The sequence below is a fragment of the Felis catus genome, chromosome D1 (genome assembly GCF_018350175.1).
Source record: "Felis catus isolate Fca126 chromosome D1, F.catus_Fca126_mat1.0, whole genome shotgun sequence".
Lineage (NCBI taxonomy): Eukaryota > Metazoa > Chordata > Mammalia > Carnivora > Felidae > Felis > Felis catus.
In genome coordinates this window covers 62,194,279-62,219,091 of record NC_058377.1, presented here as the reverse complement: position 1 = coordinate 62,219,091, position 24,813 = coordinate 62,194,279, and the positions used below count along the sequence as shown (strand labels likewise).

At 40.9% G+C, this 24,813-nt stretch overlaps 2 protein-coding genes across 8 annotated transcripts in view; both read right to left on the bottom strand.

Moving 5' to 3' along the window:
• Positions 1-947: 947 nt before the first annotated feature.
• LOC101082007 (E3 ubiquitin-protein ligase TRIM22) lies at positions 948-22,627 on the bottom strand. The gene is given in 10 exon segments (XM_019811931.2): positions 948-2,781; positions 3,366-3,466; positions 4,712-4,734; positions 7,558-7,788; positions 8,420-8,515; positions 9,102-9,366; positions 9,368-9,419; positions 9,422-9,572; positions 17,568-17,691; positions 22,001-22,627. Coding segments are annotated over 8 exon segments (1,530 nt in total). The 5' UTR covers positions 9,504-9,572; positions 17,568-17,691; positions 22,001-22,627; the 3' UTR covers positions 948-2,101.
• Positions 22,628-22,706: 79 nt separating this feature from the next.
• The window catches only part of TRIM5 (tripartite motif containing 5), a 38,252-nt gene continuing 36,145 nt past the window's right edge, over positions 22,707-24,813 (bottom strand). For 6 of the 7 annotated variants that reach the window (XM_045038022.1, XM_045038021.1, XM_006937032.4 and 3 more), the window contains 2 exons: positions 24,634-24,737; positions 22,707-24,026 (listed from right to left, as the gene is read on the bottom strand). In XM_045038022.1, the coding sequence (XP_044893957.1) occupies positions 24,007-24,026; positions 24,634-24,737 (124 nt within the window). In that variant the 3' untranslated portion in view covers positions 22,707-24,006. 7 annotated transcript variants of the gene reach the window in all.

Below are 24,813 nucleotides of genomic sequence, written 5' to 3'. Positions count from 1 at the left end.
ATCAAATTGAATTTCATGGCACCTAAGTTTTGCCCTAAGATGGCCAGGCTCCTCCTGCAGACAGCATTTTCTGGCTCTCCCTCCTTCCCCATATCCCTGGGAGTCAAGTTGCTGCCTTCTCTGTGGTGTGGTGCAGAGGAGAGCACACAGGTGTAGGAGTAGCACACAGCTAGTACTAATCTTGCCTCTGTCACTCATTAGCCTTGAAACCTTAGGGAAAAATTCTAACAGCTTACAAACTTCTAGAATTTTTTTCTTCCATTTGTAAACCCTTTTAATCTCCTGATATAAATTTCTTCCTCTTAGGATATTTGTAAAGACTAACCAGAATGATGTTAATATATATTCATGTATTTATACAAATGGTGACAGGTATATATACCCATAGGTGTACATGCGTGTGTATGCATGTGTGTATATAGACAGACATATAAATATTGATCCCACACCAGACACTTTCATTTTCATCCAGCATGGCCAAGGTATGCATCTTTCTCTAAAGTCCTGTGAATCTTGATTCAAATTTTGTACAGTGGCATAGTCTGCTCTATTTTATAATGCATGCTTCTCAAAGAGCAATCTGTGTCTTCACTATCCTAGGTAGTTCTATTCTTCATTTCATATTCTGACAAAGAAGAGGAAGAAGAAGAAGAAGGAGGAGGGAGAGGGAGGAAGAGAAAGAGGAGGAGGAAAAAGGAGGGGGGAGGAGATGGGGAGTGGGAAGAGAAGGGAGAGGAGGAGGAGGAGGAGGAGGAGAAGGAGAAGAAGAGTGCATAGGGTGGTAAATGCAGAGGTATACTCAGATGTTTCACCACAAGGACAAGAACTGAACACCAGAAGGCTGTCTTTCATCAGCACAGCTGAGCCTAGACATGACGCTCTCTACACGACACAACATGAAAACTCATATTGTCTGCAGTGGAGTTTTGGAATCTGGGAAATGAGACTTCAGTGAGCCAATTATCATTTTATTAAAGCAAAGCCAAACCAGAACAAAACAAAAAATTGTTCCTCATTAATACAGCTTATATTTTTTCAGCAATAACAAATGTTTACTCTTTCATGTAAGACTCTTAGATAAGTGCTTCACATCTAATAAAATTTGGTTTCTCAAAGTGACCCTAGGAAGTAGGTACAATCTTTCACATGAATCTTTATTTTAGGAAAATGAGACCAAGAGGTGCTAAGTAACTTGTTCAAGTTTACACAAATTGTAAGTAAAGACATGAGATTTGACCTCAGAAACTCTGAGCACCAAAAATCCACTCTTGGTAAATATTTTATTTGTGCACTTCTGCTTTAACTCCGTCATATAAAGGGGTGCCATTGTAAAGCAACACACTCTGAAGGATTCACTACCAAATGACAGATTCCTATGCACTGTCCTAAGTCCTATGTATAGGGGTAGAATTGATAAGTTTTCCTTGTTAATTCCATTAAACAGCAGAGGGAATGAGGAAAAGAGATGTCAGATGTGGTACAGCAATACTGGTCTTTCTACAGAAAGGATTACATGTGTTCCCTTTGCAAATAAGCATCCTCTCCTCATAATAAACAAAAACGAATAAGAAAAAATATATTCTTTCCTAGTGAGAACAAAATATTATGTAGAAAAAGGTTAAAGCTTTCGCTGCATGGCAAAGACATGCAAAAGACTGTTGAGTTGACTTGTGTTCCCCTTAAGTTCATATGTTACAATCCTAACCCCCAATATTTCAGAGTGTGATCTTTTGGAGAGAGGGTCTTTACAGGGGTGATTAAGTCAAATGATGTAATTAGGATGGGCCCTGCTCCAATCTGATTAGTGTCCTTAGAAAAGGGGAGATTTAGACACAGAGGCATGCAACAGTGAAAAGGTGATATGAATAGACAGAGAGAAGACAGCCATCTACAAGGCAAGAAACAGACCCTTCCCTCACAGCCCTCAGAAAAAAGCCAACTTTGCTGACACCTTGGTGTTAGACTTCCAACCTCCACAACTGCGAGACAAGAAATTTCTGTTGTTTAAGCCACCCACTCTGTGGTAATTTGTTACAGCAGTGCTAGCAGACTCTTCCAAAGACATTCTAAAATAAAAGATGGAGAAAAGAAGGAAGAGGTTTCAGAATGGTGCAGATGAGCTCAGGTGTAGGAGATGAGCCCCAAGGACAAGGAGCACTACACAAAAGTGAGGGGGTGCCAAGAAGGTTCCGGAGCTTGGTGGGCACAGGATGATGGAGCCTGGACAATTACAAGGATTAAAATATGGATAAGTAGTCTGAAAAAACTGACATCTAGAAAATTCATAGATAAGTGACCCATGGTTTGTGATATTGAAAAATGAGACAATGCCTGCTTCATAGTCTAGGAAAACCCCAATATGGGGAGGGACAGTCATGCAAAGAGTCAAGACCTTGGGATCAAAGGTGGAAGACTCCTCAAAAACCTTATAACCAGATTCATTCTGTAACCCAATAACCCAGTAGCCAAATTGAGGGTTGTATCTGGAGTAAACATCTGGAAGATATACATTCGGGTCAAAAACAAACCCAGAACTCCCTTTTCTCTTGGGGCTTCTTGCTTTACTGTTCACCCCCAGGATCCAGGAGATCTTCTCAGACACATCTACTTCCCAGTAATACTTCCCTTAGGAGAAATGCTGGCAGCCCAAGACATCAAAAAGAGGGAAACTACATAAATGTATATTTTGAAGAGTGAAATCTTGTATGCCTTTTACCTGTCTTTTATCTGCAGAAATGGTAATATTCAAAATAGCATTGACTGGCTTCAGCATCACGTCCACTGTGGGAAAAATGACAGGGTTGGGTGAAGGATACAGAGCAGGTGTGTCTTGTGACATTTGAGGTGGAACATCAGGAACTGACTGGGAGGAACTCATGTTGATGGGTCAGAGATGAGTAGCACACTTAAGAACTGTTGTATGCATGCATGTTTGGGGAGGAACACATGAAGCTAAGATCATGGGACCTGATAGTAACCACAACTTCTAAAAGGGATCAGAACATGGCAGTTTGAAGAACCTGTAACTCCTTCCCCCAGTAGCGCTGAACCTCTGTCAGCTCTGAAATGACAAAAGTTTCAATGACATTGTTAAAAGCAAAAGGGTAAAACACTGATACCTGGCTTCTCACTAGAATGGAAGCACGAGGCCCTGTGTGGCTATCAACTGGTGAATGAAATGATGAATCAGACACCTTGACCATTCCCCCTTAGATATGATCGCATCTTCCACACAATATATCTATCTCCACTTGTCAGGCCTACATCCTCTCTTTTATCCTCATCTAGAAACCACATCCTCTTCCCCATTTTGCCCCAATACTACAACAATTTGACACCCACACCCTTCCTCTGACTCTCCTTACCTTTAAACATTTGCAGCGTCCCTTTCAGATCTGGAATTTGGTATGTACTCTTTGATTTCTTGGAAACAATGTGTGGCTTCTTCAAAATCCAGCTCTCACTCCTAGAGAAGACAAAATTGGTCACCCCACATGTCTGACCTCTGCAAGACCATTGCTTCTCCCACTTTTCACTCCACTGATGTACTTGAATCCTCTCCACTGAAGGTCCTGAGGAGGGGAACATGGAGAGACCTGATGCTGCAACCAGAAGAAATATCTGCTCACATCTACCTTTCCATTTGCCCTCTGTGTGATCTTCAGAAGGGGTCTTCACCTCAATGAAGCTCATGTTCTTCCTTCTAAAATGGTTAAACTAACCCCATACTCTCTACCTCTTAAAATAATAAAACTATATAAAATAATGATGCATTTAACAGGTATTTGATGCCTCTAAAAAAAAATCAAGTATTTGATACATGAAGAAGTCACTGCCACCCTAAGGGTTACACCAGGGAGAGGCCAAAGATGTGAGTTCCCAGACAGGTGGTCAGTAAAGAAGCTCCAGAACCTGGCTACAGAGTGATTTAGGTTATCAAGTATGGAGCTCTATATTAAGAGTCTGAAGGGTCTCCAAAGCCTGGTATCCCAGTACAGATGTCTAGAGAATAACATTTGAGGTTACATTCTCTGGGGAAAAATTACACACATGTGGAAAAGGAGAAGTTATGACAACCAAATGAATAGTGGTTTGAATTTCACGTATTTGGGAAGACCTTGAAGCTGCCATGTGGATAGGCCACTTCAGACACAAAAAGCCATATTTTCTATAAGATACTAAAGTGTGTAAGCAAGTAGAAATTAATTATTGGCACCAGGACCAAAGCCACTGTTCCCCAAGATGGGGGTTGGGTTTTTTTGTTTGTTTCGTTTTTTTGTTTGTTTGTTTGTTTGTTTTCCGAAGCCCCAATGAAACCACTAGAAAGACCTTGTTTCTTCTATCTTCAGGAAGAAAAATAAATGCAAAGGAGCTGCCTTTGTGGAAAACTTGGGGGTCTGGAAGATAGAGGATAGGATCCTCCCTGAAATAAGACAGGTACCTATGAAATATGGAAACAAGCTGAGGCAGAGACTAAGGTTCGACTAAAATTAGTGAAATCATGCTCTTACTGGCCCTAACTCTGTGACCTCCCACCACCCAAATTCCGTTGAAAACTTTCACCTGTGATCAAAAATTTAAAATGATATAATATCCCAATTCCCCAGCTCTCTGGGTTTTTTTTTAATTTCTTATTCATCCCAAGATAACTCTCATGGCTATAATTCTGTCTTTACATAAAAAAGGACCATACCTGGTCTCCCATACATACCTTCTCATGACATTAATCAAATCCTGGAGAAGAGAGAAAACATGAGTCAAGTACAGGATTGGCATACTTAGAAAATAAAAATGGATAGTTAAATTTTCGTTTTAAGTAAAAATATACTTTAGCTTAAGCAAGACTCCTGCAATATTTAGGATATCCTTCTACTAAAAAAATGATTTATAATTTATCTGAAATTCAAATTTAATTATGCATCCTGGATTTGATCCGGCAACCCTCCAAGGAGTTATAAGCCCTCCTACCTTAAAAAGTTTTATCCACCTTAACCCCCTAACATCCCTTGCTAAGGTGTGAAAAAATAGATGATCAGAATATGGAGGACAGAATATATGATAAGACCCAGATCAACCATCTTGAGGACTCATGTGAGGATGTTAGAAAGATGCTTCCAGTGCTTGGAGATGGGATATATTTAAAAGAAGAGAAGAGGCTTGACATTTTTAAACAAATACATTCATGAGAAGACCTCATTAATTCATTATGCTTTTATTTATTCCAGAGACAGATAAAGGTGAAACCCATATGTGCCAGACATCATTCCAGGCTCTGGAGAGTCAAAGATGAATAATCAATAATAATAGTTCTCCAAAAGTATACTTTCTTTTGCTGCGGGTACATGCAAACAAACACTTCAAGGGAATGTTTCTCTGGCTTTCTTTCACTCATTCTATATACCTCCTCTCCGTTACCGATAGGTAATCTCATCAATATTTGAGCATGAAATAAGCCAGAGGAACCAGAACCTGAGAAAGTCTAAAATGTAATTTACTATTTCCCAAATGTTTATATTCCATTGCCCCAAATGATACCAATACACACTCCGTCACAGTCTTAGAAACTATAACATCTTACTCTGAATTTCAATATTGTATTGTCAATCCAGTCCATGGTCTCAAAATCTTTTAGCCATCTTTTTATTCCCATCATAGAACAGAATGTACCAATATATTTGGTTTCCCTCTTTCCAGCCCAACTCCTTTTATACCAATGAAGACCTGGCCTTCAGTTGACTCTACATTTCAGATAAAGTTTTACTCTCTGAATTAGGCTTTTTCTTGTTATTGTATATGACAAAAACCCAAATAAAACTGGTTTAAATTTAAAAGAAAGATGAATAAATTCAGGGGCAGGTGTAAATTTCGTCGTAGGTGGTTTTTAAGTGAAAATCTTGTCATCAGAATCTGTTATTCTCAAAATTCTAATTCTATTTTCTACTTGCAATATTGACTTTCTTTTTAGGCTCTGTGTGGCATCAACTTGAATCTCCTGGTTTAAATGATAATCCCTTATATACTACCTAGTGAAAAAGAGAATTTCTCTTTCCTAGTCATGACAGTAAAATTCAAAGGCATAAAAATCTTTGACCTGAATTGGGTCAGATGCATATGTCAAAATAATTACTGCATTATTGGTAAACATAAGAATCTGATATTCTGACTTACCTAGAATTTAGAGACACATCCCTAAAGCTACTGATTTTATCAACCCTAACCAACTACATAGACTGGGAGTAAGAATGGTTCTTCAAAGAGTAATTCAAGAAGTTCTAGAAAGGAAAGAAAGAAAGAAAGAAAGAAAGAAAGAAAGAAAGAAAGAAAGAAAGAAAGAAAGAAAGAAAGAAAGAAAGAAAGAAAGAAACAGGGAGGTAATTGAATTGAGGTTGGAAAAACAAAAGTCCCATACAGTCCATCCCTTCACTGATTGCCATCTCCTCATTCTTTTTACCAAATTATTTCCCCCCAAAATGGCTCAAAATAATACAATGGTTACAATACTATTAAACATAGATGACTTGCATCACATATAAATTATAAATCAAGATGAATTAAAGATCTAGACTTGAGATATAAAACTATATAACTGTTAGAAGAAAACAAAGAGAAAAATATTCACAATATTAGATTTGGTAATGATTTCTTGGATATAACAACAACAAAAAAAGCACAAGGAATAAAAGAAAAACCGCTAAGTTGAACTACACCAAAGTTAAAAATTTCTATGCAGCAAAGAACACTATGAAGAGACAATGCAAAAAAAGGTAGATGATATTTGCAAATCTTATATCTGATAAGGTATTAGTCATAGAATATACAACAAACTACAACAATGCAACAACAACAAAAAGCCAATTCAAAAAATGGGGAAAAATTTGAATAGATACTTCTCCAAAGAAAATATACAAATGGACAATAAACCCATGAAAAGATGCACAACATTATTGGTCTATATTAGGGAAATGAAAATCAAAACTACAAATATTGCACAGTCTAGTACTCAACAACAAGAAAATCAAATATAAATAGAGATTTGTGTTATTTGACCAAACTTAATGAAGAGATGCCTTACAAATGATAGATCATAGATAAGGGGAGCTTATAAAGAATCTTGTCTTCAGGGCGCCTGGGTGGCTCAGTCAGTTAAGCGTCTGACTTCAGCTCAGGTCACAATCTCGTGGTCTGTGAGTTCGAGCCCTGTGTCGGGCTCTGGGCTGATGGCTCGTAGCCTGGAGCCTGCTTCCGATTCTGTGTCTCCCTCTCTCTCTGCCCCTTCCCCGTTCATGCTCTGTCTCTCTCTGTCTCAAAAATAAATAAACGTTAAAAAGAATCTTGTCTTCAAATTTTTTGCACTGCCTTTTATGAATTGCTAACAATGGCAATTTTCTTTGCCATTCTTTGAATTATCCCTCCAAGCTTTGAAGAGGGGGTATGGAGGGGTGCAAGAGCCTTTCAATGTCACCATAAGGAAGAAAATGAAGAAATCCAGCAGGGAAGGAAATTTACTCTCTGTTTCCCCTAAATCTCATCATATAAACGCTCCAACCGAAGCCTTACCTGCAGCATGTCTTCTGAGGACCCCCATATCTGATGCTCAATGTGTGAGATGAGCCCTCTCAAGTACTGCCTCTGCCAGTCCAGCTGGTCTCTGGCCACTACCAAGTTATCCAACACATTTACTTTGTCTTCCTCCAGCTTTTGCAACACCCTCTTCTCCTTGCTGTCCAGGAGGCCTTTCATTTCATTAAACTCTTTCAGAATCCTTTGTCTCTCAGTCTGCATATGATTCTTTGGGGACGGGAAGAGAAAGAGGCAGTCAGTCTGTTTGGCCAAGGGCCTACTTTGTCTGGGCCTGGGAGCCAAGACAAGAATTATCTTCCTCAGGGACTTCTCAATGAGGTAGTGAGCAACTACTGAGAAAGCCATTTCCTCATGACTTTCCTTTGGATTTCTTCCAAAGGAATATATTAAAGTCTACTTTAGCAGGGCCCACCCTCAGACACAATATGACACCTGGATGAGGCTTGGCTTGAAGATATCTGTCCTGGATAATCACGCCACACTGTATAGTAAGCCCTTCCACCCACACCTCCTAAATAGGAAACACTGGGCTTTTCTCAGTATGTTTTCTGGAAGTATTAGTGCCTCAAACTTGATGATGGATATGGAACATGAGATTCATTAGTCATTTTTACATGGCTTTCTCCTATGCCTTCACCTCCAAATATTTGGTTTTATTTGTGATATGTCTACCCTCTGGAACCCAATTCCAACAGGGAAGGAATGAAATGAGGACTAATCAAATATCTTCTGAACTCATTAATTGTGAGGTAACCAAGAGAAAGGGGCCTCCTTGTGACTGGACTAAGATGCTGCCTTGTTTCCTGCCTCAGAACTCCCTCAGGAAATATTTTCCTGCCTTCTAGGAATCTCTCTCCTCTCTGATGTCAACTTCAAGCTCTTCTACTTTCTGCTGCTCCTTCCTCAGCTTCTTCAGAGTTGCCTGGAGTTTCTCCTATGAGAAAAAGAATCACCAGAGTCAAGTTATGAGCTTTCTTAGCACCTGGATAGAAGGAAGAAATAAGACTCATCACAGAAGAGACTAGGTTACGGAAATGAAACTGATGATTAGAATCTACTATGTAGACAAAAATCTGAAGAGGTTAATGTATTCTTTATCCCTGCGTGCTGCAAGTTATCACCCCTTGATCAAGAGTAACCTGATTCTCTCTTTTCCTAGAGGAAGAAGTGATCCTGCAGCAAGGAAATTCCTTTCCTCTCATTGACAGCATTCTCCACATCCAACCAGCCATGTTCCCCAAAAACCCTTCTGCTCAAAGTGGCTATCAGATTTTATCTCGGGAAGCATTTCTCCATTCATCCAACTTCTCTTTGCTAAGGGTCTCTAATCTAGACTCATTCCTGATCAAATGAAAGAATGCACAGAAATATCCTTTAGGTCTCAGAAGCTGAGAAAAGGGTATGGAAAAGAGATTTCAGAGCTCAGTTTTATGATGGCAAGGGGAGGAACATAGGCTTAAAAAGTGAAGAATTCACTTCAGGTATCATCCTGCCCCATCTTCTTTCACCCTTGAGCCTACCTGACATTCCTTGACCACCTTCTCTGTGAGGAATATATGATGACCGTGATACTCCTGAGACACTGCAGTGTGCTGGCAACCAGCCTTCCCATGCTCCTTACAGAAGACACCGAGTGTTTTTCCATGATTCTCACAGAATTTTTTCTTCTGTGGGCTCCTATTTTCCCTGACTCTCTCCACAATGCCGGCCAGAGGGTGGTTAGGTCAGAGATTCTGAAGCTGATATCTGCACTGGCACACAGGACAGTTGCTCTCCCCTCCTTGGTGAGTCCCTGTTCTTTGCAGTGATGCAATCTCAGCAGAAGGTGTGGCCACATCCAGGCTCAGGGGCTCTGTCAGAAGCTCCAGGCAGATGGGGTAGGTCAACTCCCTCTTCAAGTTTACCTGTGCTAGAAAATCCATTGCAGTGCTCCCCTGGCTTCTTCCTTTCCTGACAACTGAGGCTCTTCTTGCTCACAGACTCCTGTAGGGCTGGAATGTTGAAGGGGACATGAGAAGAAAGGCAGAAATAGAAAGGATACTGATTATGTAGAGATTTGGAATTGGGCAAAACATTAATATTCAATATAGAGAAGAAAACGGACAAGAGAAGTAGGTCAGTAGCAGAATGAAAAGCACTCTTTGTAATAATTTTAAACACGTCACTCTCAGTTTATGTAGAAAGACAAATTTCACCCCATCAGGGCAAGCTTGCTAGTTTGTCTTCTTCTACTGGTAGACGGACAAACTGAAGCCCTTCCTACCAAGAACCTTATGCAACCCATAAGTTTTTACGGTCTTTACTTGCCCATCCCAAAACACATCCTTCCTGTTAAATACACTAAACCCACTGTGGCCCCTGGGCTTTTGCACTGCTCTTCTCCTGAGTGGAGTGATCCCACTCTTGATATTTACATGACCTTTTTTAAAAAACAATTTTATCAAGTAATATTTCTATCAAATGCATTAATTTCAAGAGTACAATGCAATGATTCTAGTAAACTTATGGAACTGGATAACTAACACCACAGTCCAATTCTAGAACATTTCTATCACATGAAAACAAGCCTCATGCCATTAGTAGTCACCCCATTCTGAACTTGAGCCTTAGGAAATCATCAGTCTTGTGTTTTTATATTTTACAATCTTGTGTATTTATATTATAATGTATAATAAGAGTGGAATTATAATATATGATCTTTTGAGGCTGACTTCTTCACTTAGCATACTGGTTTTGAGCTTCATCCACCCTGCCTTTCTCTCCAGTTCCTCAATGTCAAAAGCACAGAAGTCACTGCTACCTCAGAAACTTTGCACTTGTTTGTCTCTCTACATAGAATCACTCTCCTCCAACATCAGCATGGCTCTTAGTTTTCATTCAGTCTCCTTTTATGCCTTCTCATAAGGACCTGCTTTGTTAACTTCTCTATAGCAAAACTGCTGATACTATCGTTTGCTGTACATTCGCTATATTTCTTTTATTTTTACTACATAATACAAAACATCTTTCTTTAAATATCTGCCTCTTCCTCCTAAAAAGTAACCCATAGATTTTGTTGACTGACGGATCCTCAGTACCTAGAACAGTACATCATACACAGGAACACAATATGTGATAAATATATAAAGTTAGAATCTCCTCATCTCTCCATAGATGATTAGATCTTTCTCATCAACTTTTCAGCTTTTTTTCCTTTTTTTAATGTTTATTTATTTATGTTTATTTATTTTTGAGACAGAGAGAGATAGAGTGCAAGTGGGGGAGGGGCAGAGAGAGAATCTGAAACAGGCTCCAGGCTCGGAGCTGTCAGCACAGAGCCTGATGCGGGGCTCAAACCCACAAACATGAGATCATGACCTGAGCCGAAGTCAGACGCTTAACCAACTGAGCCACCCAGGTGCCCCAAATGTTTATTTATTTTTGAAAGAGAGAGAGAAGGAGAGAGAGGAAGAAAGTGCACTAGCAAGTGGGGGAGGGGCAGACAGAGGAGGACAGGATTTGAAGCAGGCTCCATGCTGACAGCAGACAGCCTGCTGCGGGGCTCAGACTCATGAACTGTGAGATTATGACTTGAGCCAGTCAGACACTCAACCGACTGAGCCACCCAGGTACCCCTTAAGCTTTTCTTCCTATCTATTAGTAGTTCTCTAATAACTGAGAAGAATTTATCTCCTAACACACCTGTCCCACATAGAGCCTTCCCCATGCCCTCAAATTCGTTCCCCAGAGACACCTACAGAAACAGCAAGAATCACAATAGGGAGGTAATTTTGTCACTAACGGTTTTATAACCAATTACCATTTACAAGTCACTCTGACCTATTTATTCCCTATATAAGATTCCTTGAGAAATAAGAGTGTACATAGAATCTTTCTTCACATGTGTACATAGAATCACATGGCTTCCAGATCATTCTATTTACAGATGTCATTCTATTATAAAAGGTAGAGTTGAGTGGACATACAATCCTCAGGATCCTCTTTCAGAATTCTCTCCATTACTGCACAGATGTTAACAAAGACAAACAGGGGGAAAGGCTGTATGAACTAGACAGCTACACAGTGCTCTGGGGGTATAGGAATAGAGACCTCAAGACCAGATGGGTGGTCTGGGGAGTCTTGTATTTGTAGATGGAATTTCACCTTGACCTGGACATACAACAAGGAGGTCGATGGTCACAGAAAGGAATATGTTTTTAGGGAGGAAAGAACAGGTTCATATACTCATAGGGTCACAACCTATACCTGAGAAGATAGAGACTGAGGAAACATAAATTCCAATGAGGCAACCGTTGGTCATGGGAGAGAAGAATCAATATATAATGAAGGCCATAGATAGAAAGATAAAGTCTGTCCTGTTTCAAACACATTGAGTGCTATTATGGTTTGAATTATATTCCCCCAAAAGATGTTAAAGTCCTAACCCCCAGTATGTGTAGATGTAACTTTACTTGGAAATAGTGTCTTTGCAGATGATCAAGTTAATATGAAGTCATTATGACGGGCCTTAATTCAACATGACTGCATCTTCATAAAATGGGGAAATTTGGGGACACAGATGGACATGCACACATGGAGAAGGCCACATAAAGACAAGAGCTGAGATCAGGGCGGTACATCTACAGAGAACACCAAAGATTGCCAGAAAGCTATCAAAAGCAAGCAGAGACATGGAACAGATCCTCTGTCACCACCCATGGAAGGAACCAACCTTGCCAACAAGTTGATCTTGTACTTTTAGCCTCCAGCACTGTGAGAAAATGAATTTCACCTAAGCCGACCATTTGTGGTGCATCTTTTTATGGCAGCCCCAGAAAACTAATATAAGTGCTTATGTTTCCTTATTCATGTGTTTTTTTAATGTTTATTTATTTATTTTGCATGCACTCAAGAGAGAGAGAACTGGAAAGGAACAGAGAGAAAGGGAGACAGAGAATCCAAAGCGGGCTCCAGACTCTGAATTATCAGCACAAAGCCTGACACGGGGCTCAAACCAACAAACCCTGAGATCATGACCTGAGCCAAAATCAGGCACTTAACCAACTGAGCACTCAGACGTCCCTATTTCGTGTATTCTTTATTCTGTCATTGAAGAAGTGTTACACCATTGAAAGTCTCTCCACCTTAAACAGACAGACAGAGAGATACAGAGCCCAAATGTATACTCCCCTTGGAGATGGTACAAATGTGGAGTTTTTACAGTAGGGTAAGGGCCAACTAGGTCCTAAATTTCCTTATCTCCCTACATCCTGATTGTATGGAGGCCTTCTGTGTCTGCACAGATGAGAAAAATGAAAAGCGTCTCCACAATAAGGGGAGAAAGTCCTATGAGGAATGTAGACATACTTGATCCTGCCCCTGTTCCTGAGTAGAAGAGCCTCCTTCTTCTACCACCCCTTAGAGTCCAGGGTTTAATCTGCCCCACATTAATGACACTGCCCCCAAGAGCTCAAACTCTGAGGTCAACCTGTTTCAAAGTAGTCATTTTGTCACAGAAGTCCATGTCCATACGGCTACGGCAGGCTCATCACTGTCTGTCACCATCGGTTCATCAGAAGGTCCTGTAAGCATTCTCTTCAAATTATGTCCCCTCCAACTGAGTCTTTTACCTGGATTCCAGAAGTAGCTTCTGCACCAGTCTCCCTGATACTGTCATCCATCTCATGCAGTCTGCTCTCATCACTGTTCACATCCCAGCAGGAATGATTTTTTTTTTAAAGCATCCATCAATCTTGCCATTCCTCTGCTCAAATACATGCCATTCAGCTGGAGTCAGTCTTTATCATGGTCGAGTTAGGTTGACGTGACACGTCCCTTCCTATGCCTCATCTTCTCAGCCCAGCTCCTACTCCTCTCCAGCCTACACTGGCTGCCTTATGTGTGCCTTGCTCACTCTTAGCAAAAATCCATCCTCAATCCATCACTTCCTTGAAAACTCAGCTCAAAATCACCTCTCCACACTGAGACCTAGCCCGAAATCTGTTCTAAATTGCAAATCCTTTTATCAAGGCACAGCATAGATACCTAGCCCTGTGGTGGGACTTCTTATCTACTAGTGCTCTTGTTTCTTTGTTTTCATATTTTCTCATACCGTGTTAGTCTTTTACTGTTCACTTTCTCTCCATTCACCCAGAATATAATTTTTTGGAGATGCTTAATATCTACTGAATGTCCAGTAGATGTTAGTACGTTTTTTTTCATCACAGCTATATGCTTTTGCCTTTGTGAATTTAATCAAAAATATTTTTAAAAATTTTAAACCCATTTTCTCCCATCTATTGGACCCTGTGCTAGCCCTCTGAGTAAGCAATTAATATACACCAAATACGAACCTGGTCTAGATGTAAAACATAGAACAATGACTTCTGAAAAGTGATAGGAAAGGAAAGTGCACATCAAAATATTATATAACATAGAGATCAAGGTACAAGGTGTTCAGAGGTGAGATTAAGATGGAGTTCTTTCTGAAAAATTACCAACTCCTTTCCTTACTCTGAGCAGGGACAAAGGAGTTAGGAGTTGAGCTAAAAAGCAATGGAAAAGTGTGTCTAACAGGACAGAGTTCTGTCATTTTTTTTTTAATTAAAAAAAATTTTTTTGAGAGAGAGAGAGCAAGCAGGGGAGGGGCAAAGAGAGAGGGAGACACAGAATCCAAAGCAGAATCCAGGCTCTGAGCAATCAGCACAGAGCCTGATGCAGATCTTGAACCCACAAACCGTGAGATCATGACCTGAGCTGAAGTCAGATGCTTAACTGACTGAGCCACCCAGGTGCCTTAATGGAGGACAAGTTCTAAAGCAGGAGAGGACTCCAGAGAGTCCCGAGGTGAGGGTAAGCTGTCCTCACTCAGAAAAGAACAAATTCCCTGTGGCTGGAGCCCCAGAGACAAGTGACCACACGGGAGCTGTAGGGATGAGCAGCAGATTGCTCATCCAGTCTGTCTCATCAGCCTGGCCAAAACTCTGGTGATTTATCAGGAGTGTTGCAGATAATTTCCCAGAAGTTACAAGGACAAGAAGTATAAAATGATGGGTTTCAAAAGGTCTTATCCTTGGCACAGTCCCTAAGATCCCTTTCCCTCCCACAAGTCTAGATGAGGGTCGTCATCTCAGCCAACTCTCTCCAGGAACTTGGGCTTTTATGAATAGGGAAAACAGGGCTCCATCCCGCAGGTTTCTCTGGAGGAAAAGAGGAAGGGATTTTGTGTTTCTGAAAAAAAAAGTTATTCTGGCTCACCTTGGCAAAAAAAGTCAAAACTACAGAATAGAAAGAAGATGAGAGTAATTCAGCCTGGAGAAGTAATGATCCTTCCAAGAAAAAAACAAGGTTCTTTGCATTCTCAAGCCTCCCTTCTTTAGTGGTCATGCCTCCCCCACACTCAATGCACCTCTCTTCTGCAGAAAACCTACAAGCTGGCTCTTTGGTGAATTCAGAGCAGCTTCAGAACCACAAATTGAACTCATCCAAACACACTGAATTGATTCCTCCCAAACTTATTGCCCTTTGCCTTCACAGACTGCCCCACACACCTTCAGGCTGAAGTGGAAAAGCCTTGACTCAGCAGAGATCAGATGCAGGTATGGTCAATAATTCACTCACCAAGTCAAAGCACTGGTCTTAGCGAGGGAGTTTCCCTCCAGGTGAGAAATGAAAGTCAAAATCTTAGACGGGGAAATGAAACAAAGGAAGCAGAACAGAAACTTGTAAGATAGTAACAGTGGGAGGGCACCATGTGGGATACCAGGGAAGGGTATGTCCTAGGACTTGCATCAGCTAAGCACCCAATCATAACATTCTTATTCCTCCTCCAGCTTATTCCAGCAAGAATATCTGAGTAAGAAAAAAAATGTGAATTACAGTCATATAGCCTGAATATTCAGCATTTCAATTCAATCCTATAATTATTTGTTGAGCTTATCCTATATTCAGGCCCTAAGCAAGTCACAAAGGATAAAATAATGATCCAGAAAGTCTTGGCACCTGAGCTTTTGTAATGCAGAGGGTGATGGGAAAGATAATCAGTTATAAAGCTCTGTAAATATGAGCAGACCTAGTAAGCATTAGCAGCCATTATTGTAAATGGCAAAAATAAAATTTAAAAGTTTCTTCAGTGTGAGCCTATGGAAAAAATCTTTCCAAAATATCATTGAAACCATTTTTTGTTTCTTATCCAGGCAGGCCAAAAACAGAAGGCTTCTAGAAATTAATCATGGTAGAACTGAGTCAGTGCCTTGTTACCTAATGAGTAGGAAGCAGATGAGAACATGGAGTTTAATAGATGGTGCTATTCAAGTATAATCTTCGATGTGAGGGTAATCTGCCTGTGACATGTCTCACGCCATTGATTGCCAGAATTGATTCGGCTGATCTGGCTGGCTAGGCAAGTGTCCCCTTCCTCCCTCACCGCTCCATGTGTGTCCCTCCAGAAGCTACAGCTGCGAGCTCAGTGGAAGAGGATGACCTTCCCCTATAATAGAGGAGGGTCATTCTTTGGTTAAGGGGACACAAGTATCTGCCCTCTCCTGCTAGGACCTCCAAGCAAGCTCTCAAGTATAATCTTTTTTTTTTTAAATGTTTGTTTGTTTATTTATTTATTTTTGAGAGAGAGGGAGTGAGCACAAGTGGGGAAGGGGCAGAGAGGCAGGGAGACAGAATGTGAAGCAGGCTCCAGGCTGTGAGCTGTCAGCACAGGGCCCAGCGCAGGGCTCAAACTCATGAACTGTGAGATCATGAGCTGAGCCAAAGTTGGTCGCTTAACCAACTGAGCCACCCAGGCGCCCCTCAAGTATAATCTTTTACTGAGTAACACACCTTCACAATTTTTCCACCTTACCCCACTTCCTTTGGGAAAAATTTGGTCTTTTTTACACTATCAATCAAAGGCAGATCTGAAATATTTTATACTTTGTACACATAGTTTCGTGCTTTGTTGTCTATCTTGTTCTTGTTCAGATTACATGCTCTTCATGGGGCAACTGCATGATGGTGGAAGCTCCATCATGGGTCCCTGACTGGCAGAACTGGAGAGCACAGTAAACTTCACACATTATATGATGCGAGGCATGTAGCATGACTCAGAAGCTGGTTTGTTGAACTAAGGCACAGATACTTTGTTATTGTCCATATCACACAGAAAAGTGAGCTAATCATGGCTTTTAAACACTGTATCAGGGGCACCTGGGTGGCTCAGTCGGTTGAGTGTCCAACTTCAGGTCATGATCTCAAGGTTCGTTGGGGGATTGAGTCCCATATTGGTCTCTGTGCTGACAGCTCAGAGCCTGGCACCTGCTTTAGATTCTGTGTCCCTCTCTCTCTGCTCCTCCCCCACTCGTGCTCTGTCTCTCTCTCTCAAAAATAAGTAACCATTAAAAAAAATAACCAAAAATATTAAAAATAAATAAACTCCTTGAATCACTTTTATCTATGAGGCAGGAACTGAAAATCATATAGGCATAATCACTAAGCCATACTGACAGTTTCACTTTCTTGGGTATGAAGTAAGTTTTTGCTAACAGCGAATAAATTGTATGATGCTTCTCAAGAACAATAATAATCATCTAAATTTTGTACACATTACATTTGGAGAGCTAGCATTTTTTATCACCTTTGTTATCATATGACACAATCAATGAGTATCCCTCCTCATGCAGCCCTGCACCAAACAACAGTAAGTTCTATGAAGACCGGAAGGAAACTTTTCTACCTTGTTCCTTCTTACCTCAGATCTATTACAAAGTGTTGCATACAGGGAGTGACATTTAAACAGAAAGATATGTAGTTACCCAGCCATAGATACAATTTTAGTTGCATTGAGTGTGCTGATGATAATCATGGTTCTGTTCATTTGTTGGTCTTGCAGTTAACACAATTGCTGTGCTGAATGTGAAGTTCTGGTATTAACATCTATATGAACTCCTTTGAAAAATGCTAACCAACAGGTTTTCTTATCTTCTCTGTGTCTTCCTAAGATTTACTCAGATACTTACCTCAATGCCTGTTGTTTAATCTTTCTGTACCAGTACACTTGAACCACATTACTTCCTGTGGCTTGTGGTTTTTTTCAGGCTGAAAACATGGGCCCAGAGTGGGAGATCTTTCATTTGTATCCCTCTGCAACAAGAGATACAGGAATTGGAGGGAGACACAGAGCCCTAAGGAGGATTTATTATTCCCTGCTCCTTGGGAGCATAGTAAACTGGAAAGTGGATCACAGCAATGTGGTTAGCATCAGAGATAGACTTTGAGTGGCAGGAGGACCATGGCTCATTGAGCTTTCCTACCAACCCATGTTTCCTTGTACCTGGCATGCTCAGATTTCCTCACTGGTTTCTCCCATCTTAAATCTGATGTCTCAGGGGATGTTCCCAGGGCATCAGTGCCATCTTCCCACCATCCCACCCTCTCTTGGGCCTCTGATTCCCTCCCACATCTTCCAAATAAGTTTTTTATTATCTCTTCTCAGACATGCTCAAAAACATCAGGTTCTCTATTGACTGTAATTTTCTTTTTTTAAAAAAAATAACAATCATTTATTATCTCACAATTTCTGCAGATCAGAAATTCAGGTACTGCTTAGCTCAGGGTCTCATAAGAGTGCAATGAAGGTATTGGTCAGGCTGCCTTCTCATTTGGTTCTTGGGTTCTTCTCTCAGTCTCAATCCTACAACTAGGAGAATTCAGTTCCTGTCCTTTATAGTTAACTGTAATTTTCAAATGACAGATTGATCCAAGGTTTTATAGCCCAAAGCTGCCCCATCAAAACTTCCTCAGATATGCATCATGGGTACTGGGATCTGTGTTTTGGAAGAAAGGGAGTTCTTGAAAGCTGAAGAGAAGGGATCCTGATTTAAAAGTCAGCTTTTAGACTCCCCCTACTGCCAAACATCACTTTCTTCACATTCCAGAAGCTCTTGTATTTCATACAAGCTTCTCACACAAAGTCTAGAGGGAACCCATTAGTCATCTGGGGCCCAGGATGTGGGATCAGATCAGAGATTCACAGGGAATAAAAGGATGGATATGGGACTTGTGGGAGGCAAGAGAAAGGAGAGTATTAGAGAGACAAGAGGCCCTTGGATAACGAACTCCTCTCCTTCAGTCCTCACAATTGTCTCGCCTTTACCTTGCCCCTGTTCACATCCCATAAACAAACCCACACACACACCCACACACAAACACACACACACAAAGCCCTGCACTCCCCTCCAATAGTCAGCAAGATATACAAAGCAAAAATAGACTATACCATATAGACTTCTCCATATCACTGTGGAAGGGTGATGTGGGGCTACAAGTTTCTCGAGATTAGGCTATTGATAAGATTGCCTTTTTCTTGTAATTTACCAAGGTATTTGTAAACTGATGGAGACCCATGTCCTGTATGACTGCGATCTCTATCAGTTGGCCACTTGTTTTCTTTCCTTTCCTTTGTCCTTGGGCAGCCAGGAGTGCCTAAAGAATGTCACACACATCCCAACTTGGGGGGAGCAGGTGTGCCAGTTTGTACTTTGTCCTCTGCCTGCCCCACGCTACCTCATGAAAGGGAACCAGAAAAATAACAGACATCATTCTAGATGGATGTTTATGTTAGGAGGCAGCAGCAATTATTAAAAATATTCTACTAATTTTCACAATAACTCATCAAGTAATTTTCATTACTTTTTTTTATAAATGAGAAAGAGTATCTCATTAAATTTACTTTATTTGATAAGGGCCAGTATGTGGCAACACCAGAATTATAATAAAAGTCCACCTGTGATATAGAAAGAGAAATACTGCATGATCTCACTTACATGTTACACTAGGAAGTAGAGATTAGGATAGTGGTTGTCAGGGGCTGGGGGCAGGAGGAAATGGGGAAACACACACACACTCACACACACTGGTAACTATGTAGAGGTGATGAACAGGTTTATTAGCTTGCTTGTGGTGATCATTTCACAACATATACATGTATTCAAATATCAAGCTGTACAGCTTAAAAGTTTATAATGTTTATGTCAATAACATCTCACTATCTCAAAGCTGTTAAAAAACTGAAAACAGGGGCGCCTGGGTGGCCCAGTCAGTTAAGCGTCCGACTTCAGCCAGGTCACGATCTCTCGGTCTGCGAGTTCGAGCCCCACGTCGGGCTCTGGGCTGATGGCTCAGAGCCTGGAGCCTGTTTCCGATTCTGTCTCCCTCTCTCTCTGCCCCTCGCCCGTTCATGCTCTGTCTCTCTCTGTCCCAAAAATAAATAAACGTTGAAAAAAAAATTTTTTTAAAAAAACTGAAAACAAGTATGCCTATGAGGTGTGTGTGTGTGTGTGTGTGTGCGCGCGCGTATCAAAGGCAGAACTGGAAGAGTCTTCTCAGTAGCATTAAGGATCTGAAAAATGGGGGAATTGAGAAAAGCGTGTAAGATATGTCTCTGGGTTATTTCTCACATCTGTATGTGAAGCTACAGCTACCTTTCACTTAAAAAAAAAGTTGACAATTTTGGAAATTCTTCTCTAGGGTACAAGTTTTCCTTCGGTTTTGTATCCTCAGCTGAGCTTTGCTTCCAGGTGGGCAGGACCCAGGCAGAGGCACAAGTATCCAGATATCTGTCGGTTTTTCCAGAGGACTGGGCACTGGGCTCAAGAGAGCTGGGTGAAGAGAGGAGAGATTGCAGAACTGAGCAGGGGCCCAGTCATCAAGCCTCCTTTATACAGGTAAAGAGAGTGATGTAGGGGAACAAAGGCTGAAGGAAATGACAGATAAAATAAAATTTCCTTATAACCTGCAGCCCATTGACAAACGCTTGAGGCCCGGAGAGTACAACATTCCTCCAGAACTCCCTACTGCCTTAAGATTAATGCTTTGCTAGAGGGAAAAAAAACCCTGAGCTTATTAGCCAGGCCTCCAGGATCCTATGAGTCTTCTTGAGCATATGAAAGTCCTTTTGGAAACTTCCCCCTGACTTTACCTCCCCCAACTGCCAAGTATATAATCAATCACTCCTCGTAACTCCAGGGCAACTTTTTCTGCCCATAGTTTCTGTCCTTGTGCCTTATTTTTTGTTTAAAATTTTTAAATGTTTAGGGGCGCCTGGGTGGCGCAGTCGGTTAAGCGTCCGACTTCAGCCAGGTCACGATCTCGCAGTCCATGAGTTCGAGCCCCGCGTCAGGCTCTGGGCCGATGGCTCAGAGCCTGGAGCCTGTTTCCGATTCTGTGTCTCCCTCTCTCTCTGCCCCTCCCCCGTTCATGCTCTGTCTCTCTCTCTGTCCCAAAAATAAATAAACGTTGAAAAAAAAATTTAAAAAAATAAAATTTTTAAATGTTTATTCTTGAGAGAGAAAGAGAGAGAGAGAGAGAGGGAGAGAGAGAGCATGAGCAGGGTAGGGGCAGAGAGAGAGAGAGGGAGGCACAGAATCCAAAGCAGGTGCCAGGCTCTGAGCTGTCAGCACAGAGCCCAATGCGGGGCTCAAACTCATGAACTGTGAGATCATGACCTGAGCTGAAGTCGGATGCTTAACCGACTGAGCCACCCAGGTGCTCCATGTCCCTGTACTTTAATAAAACCCCCTTTTTGCACCGAAGACATCTCAAGAATTCTTCCTTGACCTTGGGCTCTAAACCCCAACACATTTCCACATCAGAAAGCACTGAGAATTTCTCTACAGGATCACAAACACACTATATATTTACAAGTGTGAAGAGTAAGGGAGAGGAAGCAACTGGATTGGCTTTCCTAGATCCCTCTGGAAAAATGATAATGAGGTCTCCTCATTTCCTTTTCTGTCCTGAAGCGGGGCAGAGACATCATCTGCTGTCCCTGACTATAGAAGTGACCCAGATGAGGCTATCAAAAGGAGGATTGCCTGATACACTTTGGACACTTGTAATTTCATAATTTTGCACATACTTTTGTTATTATGATCCTATGAAGTTTTCTGCTACTTCTAGAAGATATTTTTGTATTTCCCCAGATTACTCATTGTAGCAATAGGGTGACAGGAAAACAGAGGTCAAAGGGAAAATTTAGAAGATCAATTTCCTCCAGTTTCCATGGATGAGTGCTGATAGAGATGTGTGAATGCACGCACGCACACACACACACACACACAGGTTCTAGAAATATTCACCTTGGAATCCCTTGTGTTATCAAAGGTCATCCAGAGATGAAGCAGATGGGCATTTTGTGGACAAGCAGAAATGAGAGCAGATCCTGTTTAACCAACAGCCCGCTTTTTCTCTCTGTAGCTCTGAACGTAGTTAGGAAAGAGTTGGAAATGAAAATGCTAAAAGACACAGGGATCCCACCAAGCCTCAAATGGACATCCACTGCAGAGATAACTCCCCTCCTATCGCACTGAAGGAGGAAAGCAGGATTTCCCTCTTCCTGAGAACTTTCAAGTCACTGCAAAAGGAAAGCTGACCAGGCAAGCAAAACACTTACCTACACCATTGCTAAGAAATCCCATGATTGTACTTCTTGTACTGTATCACTGTGAATAATAACTTTTAAAGCTGGGCCAACATCTCAAATGAATATTTAACTTCAATGAAACAGAATTACTGCAGAAAAAATAAAAAAAAAGACTAGGTACCTATGCAAAAAAAAATTAATTTATTTTACAATCAGCTAAAATTTAAAGAAAATTGAAATTCTTTAATGAAGTTATTTTATTTCTTAAAACAAAACGAAGGTACTAATGTTGAAAGAAAGCTAATAGGTATTCTTAAGATCATTTATTTTGGTCACAGTGAGAGGGAGCCAAAAAATGAACAGACACCTTATTGGATCCTGCGTATGTACTAGAAAACATTCTGTTTGTTAATTTTCACAATTCTACATCAGGTACTTTTTTTTTTCTTTTCTTTTTACAAATGAGAAAATTGAATCCCACAGAATTTCATGAGACACTGACACAGCTTATATTTTTTAGGAATTAGTAGAGCAATTATTTATAATATTTATTAATAATTTGAGACACTTAGATGCTTTATTTTTAGTTTTTAATGTTTTATTTATTTATTTTTAATTTTTTTTGAGAGAGAGGGAGACACAGATTCTGAAGCAGGCTCCAGGCTCTGAGCTGTCAGCACAGCGCCCGACGAAGAGCTCAAACCCACGAACTGCAAGATCATGACCTGAGCCAGAGTCGGACACTTAAGCAACTGAGCCACCCAGGTGCCCCAGATGCTTTATTTTTAATGACATTTATGTTCTTACGATGATCCTAAGTACAGTGCAGTTTTTACACCAAGCTTATTTTAAGAAAATAAACACAACATTAATGTATGTTATTCAAGGTTGCATTTGCTACGTGTGGAGAGAGGACAGGAACTCACACATGCTGAACATAAACTTCCATTCTTACTATTTATGATATTTTCTCATTTTCTCCCTAACTCTTTGATGAGTAAGAGGCATCATGGGAACACTGACACACCACTAAGGCTTCAGTCTTTAGTGAATAATTCCTATGCTTAGGTCTTTGATAATACATCAAAATTGTTGAAAAGCTTTCCTTCATCTTCTCAGTCATGACAGAGGAAATGGGATTGTAACAATCTGGCAGAGTTGTTCCCTCAATAATGATCTTTCTTTATGAGGCATCAGCCCTTTTTTTTTCCGTTGGGACTATGGAAAATTATGAACAGAGATTCTTTCCTAATGCAAACATCATACTGGGAAAAACATTATTCAAGGCAAATTGTACACCCTGCTGATGAATGAAGGTGTTCACGTAGAGAAAAGGGAGGCAACAAGGGACACACGGTGAGACAGACTCAATGCATTAGGTGTACTTAAGGCAAGTGCAACTACAAAGAAATAAGTAGGGGTGTAAGAAGGTTCAAGAGCTTGGCGAATACAAGAACTAGACTCTAGTAGTCTAGTAGTCTAGACTCTACTACTCTGACTCTAGTAGTCTAGAGTCAGTCCCCCCCGAGTCATGGGGTCAGTATATTTCCCAGGGTTGAAATACAGAAAAGCTTTCTGAGAAAAGGAACATGAAGAGAATTTATAGATGAGAAACCTATGGTTTGTGACATTGAAAAAGGAGACGGTGCCAGCCTTGTAGTCTAGGAAAACTCCAACACAATGGGGAGGAACAGGCAAGGCCAGGATTAAGACAAAGGGGTCAGAGAAGGAGGACTCCTCAAAAGCATTATATTCAACCCTTTAACCCTTTAACGCAATAGCCATATTAGGTTGATACCCAGAGTAAACATGTTGGTAATTTTAAGTATGTCTAACATGAAATTTCATATTGGATTCTGGGCATGTTCTATCATATACCCCCCAAGATCAAACCCCCAGTAATGTTTCCCAGAACTGATAACCAGGGAGTCCGGGACACCATAATTGCTGTTACATGCATTATTTGATTTCCACCAGCACATATATCTCACTGGTCTTCGTCCCGTAGAAATGCCAAAATACGTCGTATTTTGGGGTCAGTGTGGAATCACGTGAGCTGCAAAAAAAGTACAGGGTTGGGTGAGGGATATGACGTAGCTTTATTTGTGACCCTGTGAGAGGGATCTGATCTTGGGAATAACTGGAGTGGGAACTATGAAAAATCTGTCTTTGGGGAGAGGTATAACACTGAAGAAGCACAATATGTACGTTATGTGTTACAGGGGAAAATATGGGTCTCGGAACATAAGACCTACTAGGAATGAAAAATTCTGAAAGGTGGTAAGTACAAGGTGGTTTGATGATACTGATATTTCCTTACCTTGCTAGTGCTAAACATGTGTCGGTTCTCAAAAAACAAAACAAAACAAAACAAAACAAAACAAAACAAAACAAAACCCCACAATCAACATAAGCAAGGGAGGCAGCCCTGAAATCTCTTTCCCCTGAAGATCAAGGGAAAGACTGGGAATGATGGTGAGATAGTGAACTGGTGAAGGAGAGTATGAACCAGACACCCAATGAAATATGACCATATCATCAGCACAGGACATCCAGTCTCCTTTGTCTTCTCTCTCCATACCCAGAAATTGTGCCCTTTTCCCCATTTAGCCCCTGCCATCACAAGACTCCCACAGCCACCCACTTGCTCTAACACTCCTCACCTTTTTTAAAGGCTTGTATTATCTCTTGCAGATCAAGAGCTCGGAATGTGTTCCTTTGTCCCTTGAGAAAAGTTTTTGGTTTCTTCAGACTCAAGACCCTGCTCCTAGGGATGACAAAAATTGAACCCCACACTTCTGACTTTTTGTCCTTCCACACAACTTTTTATCTTCACCCCATTG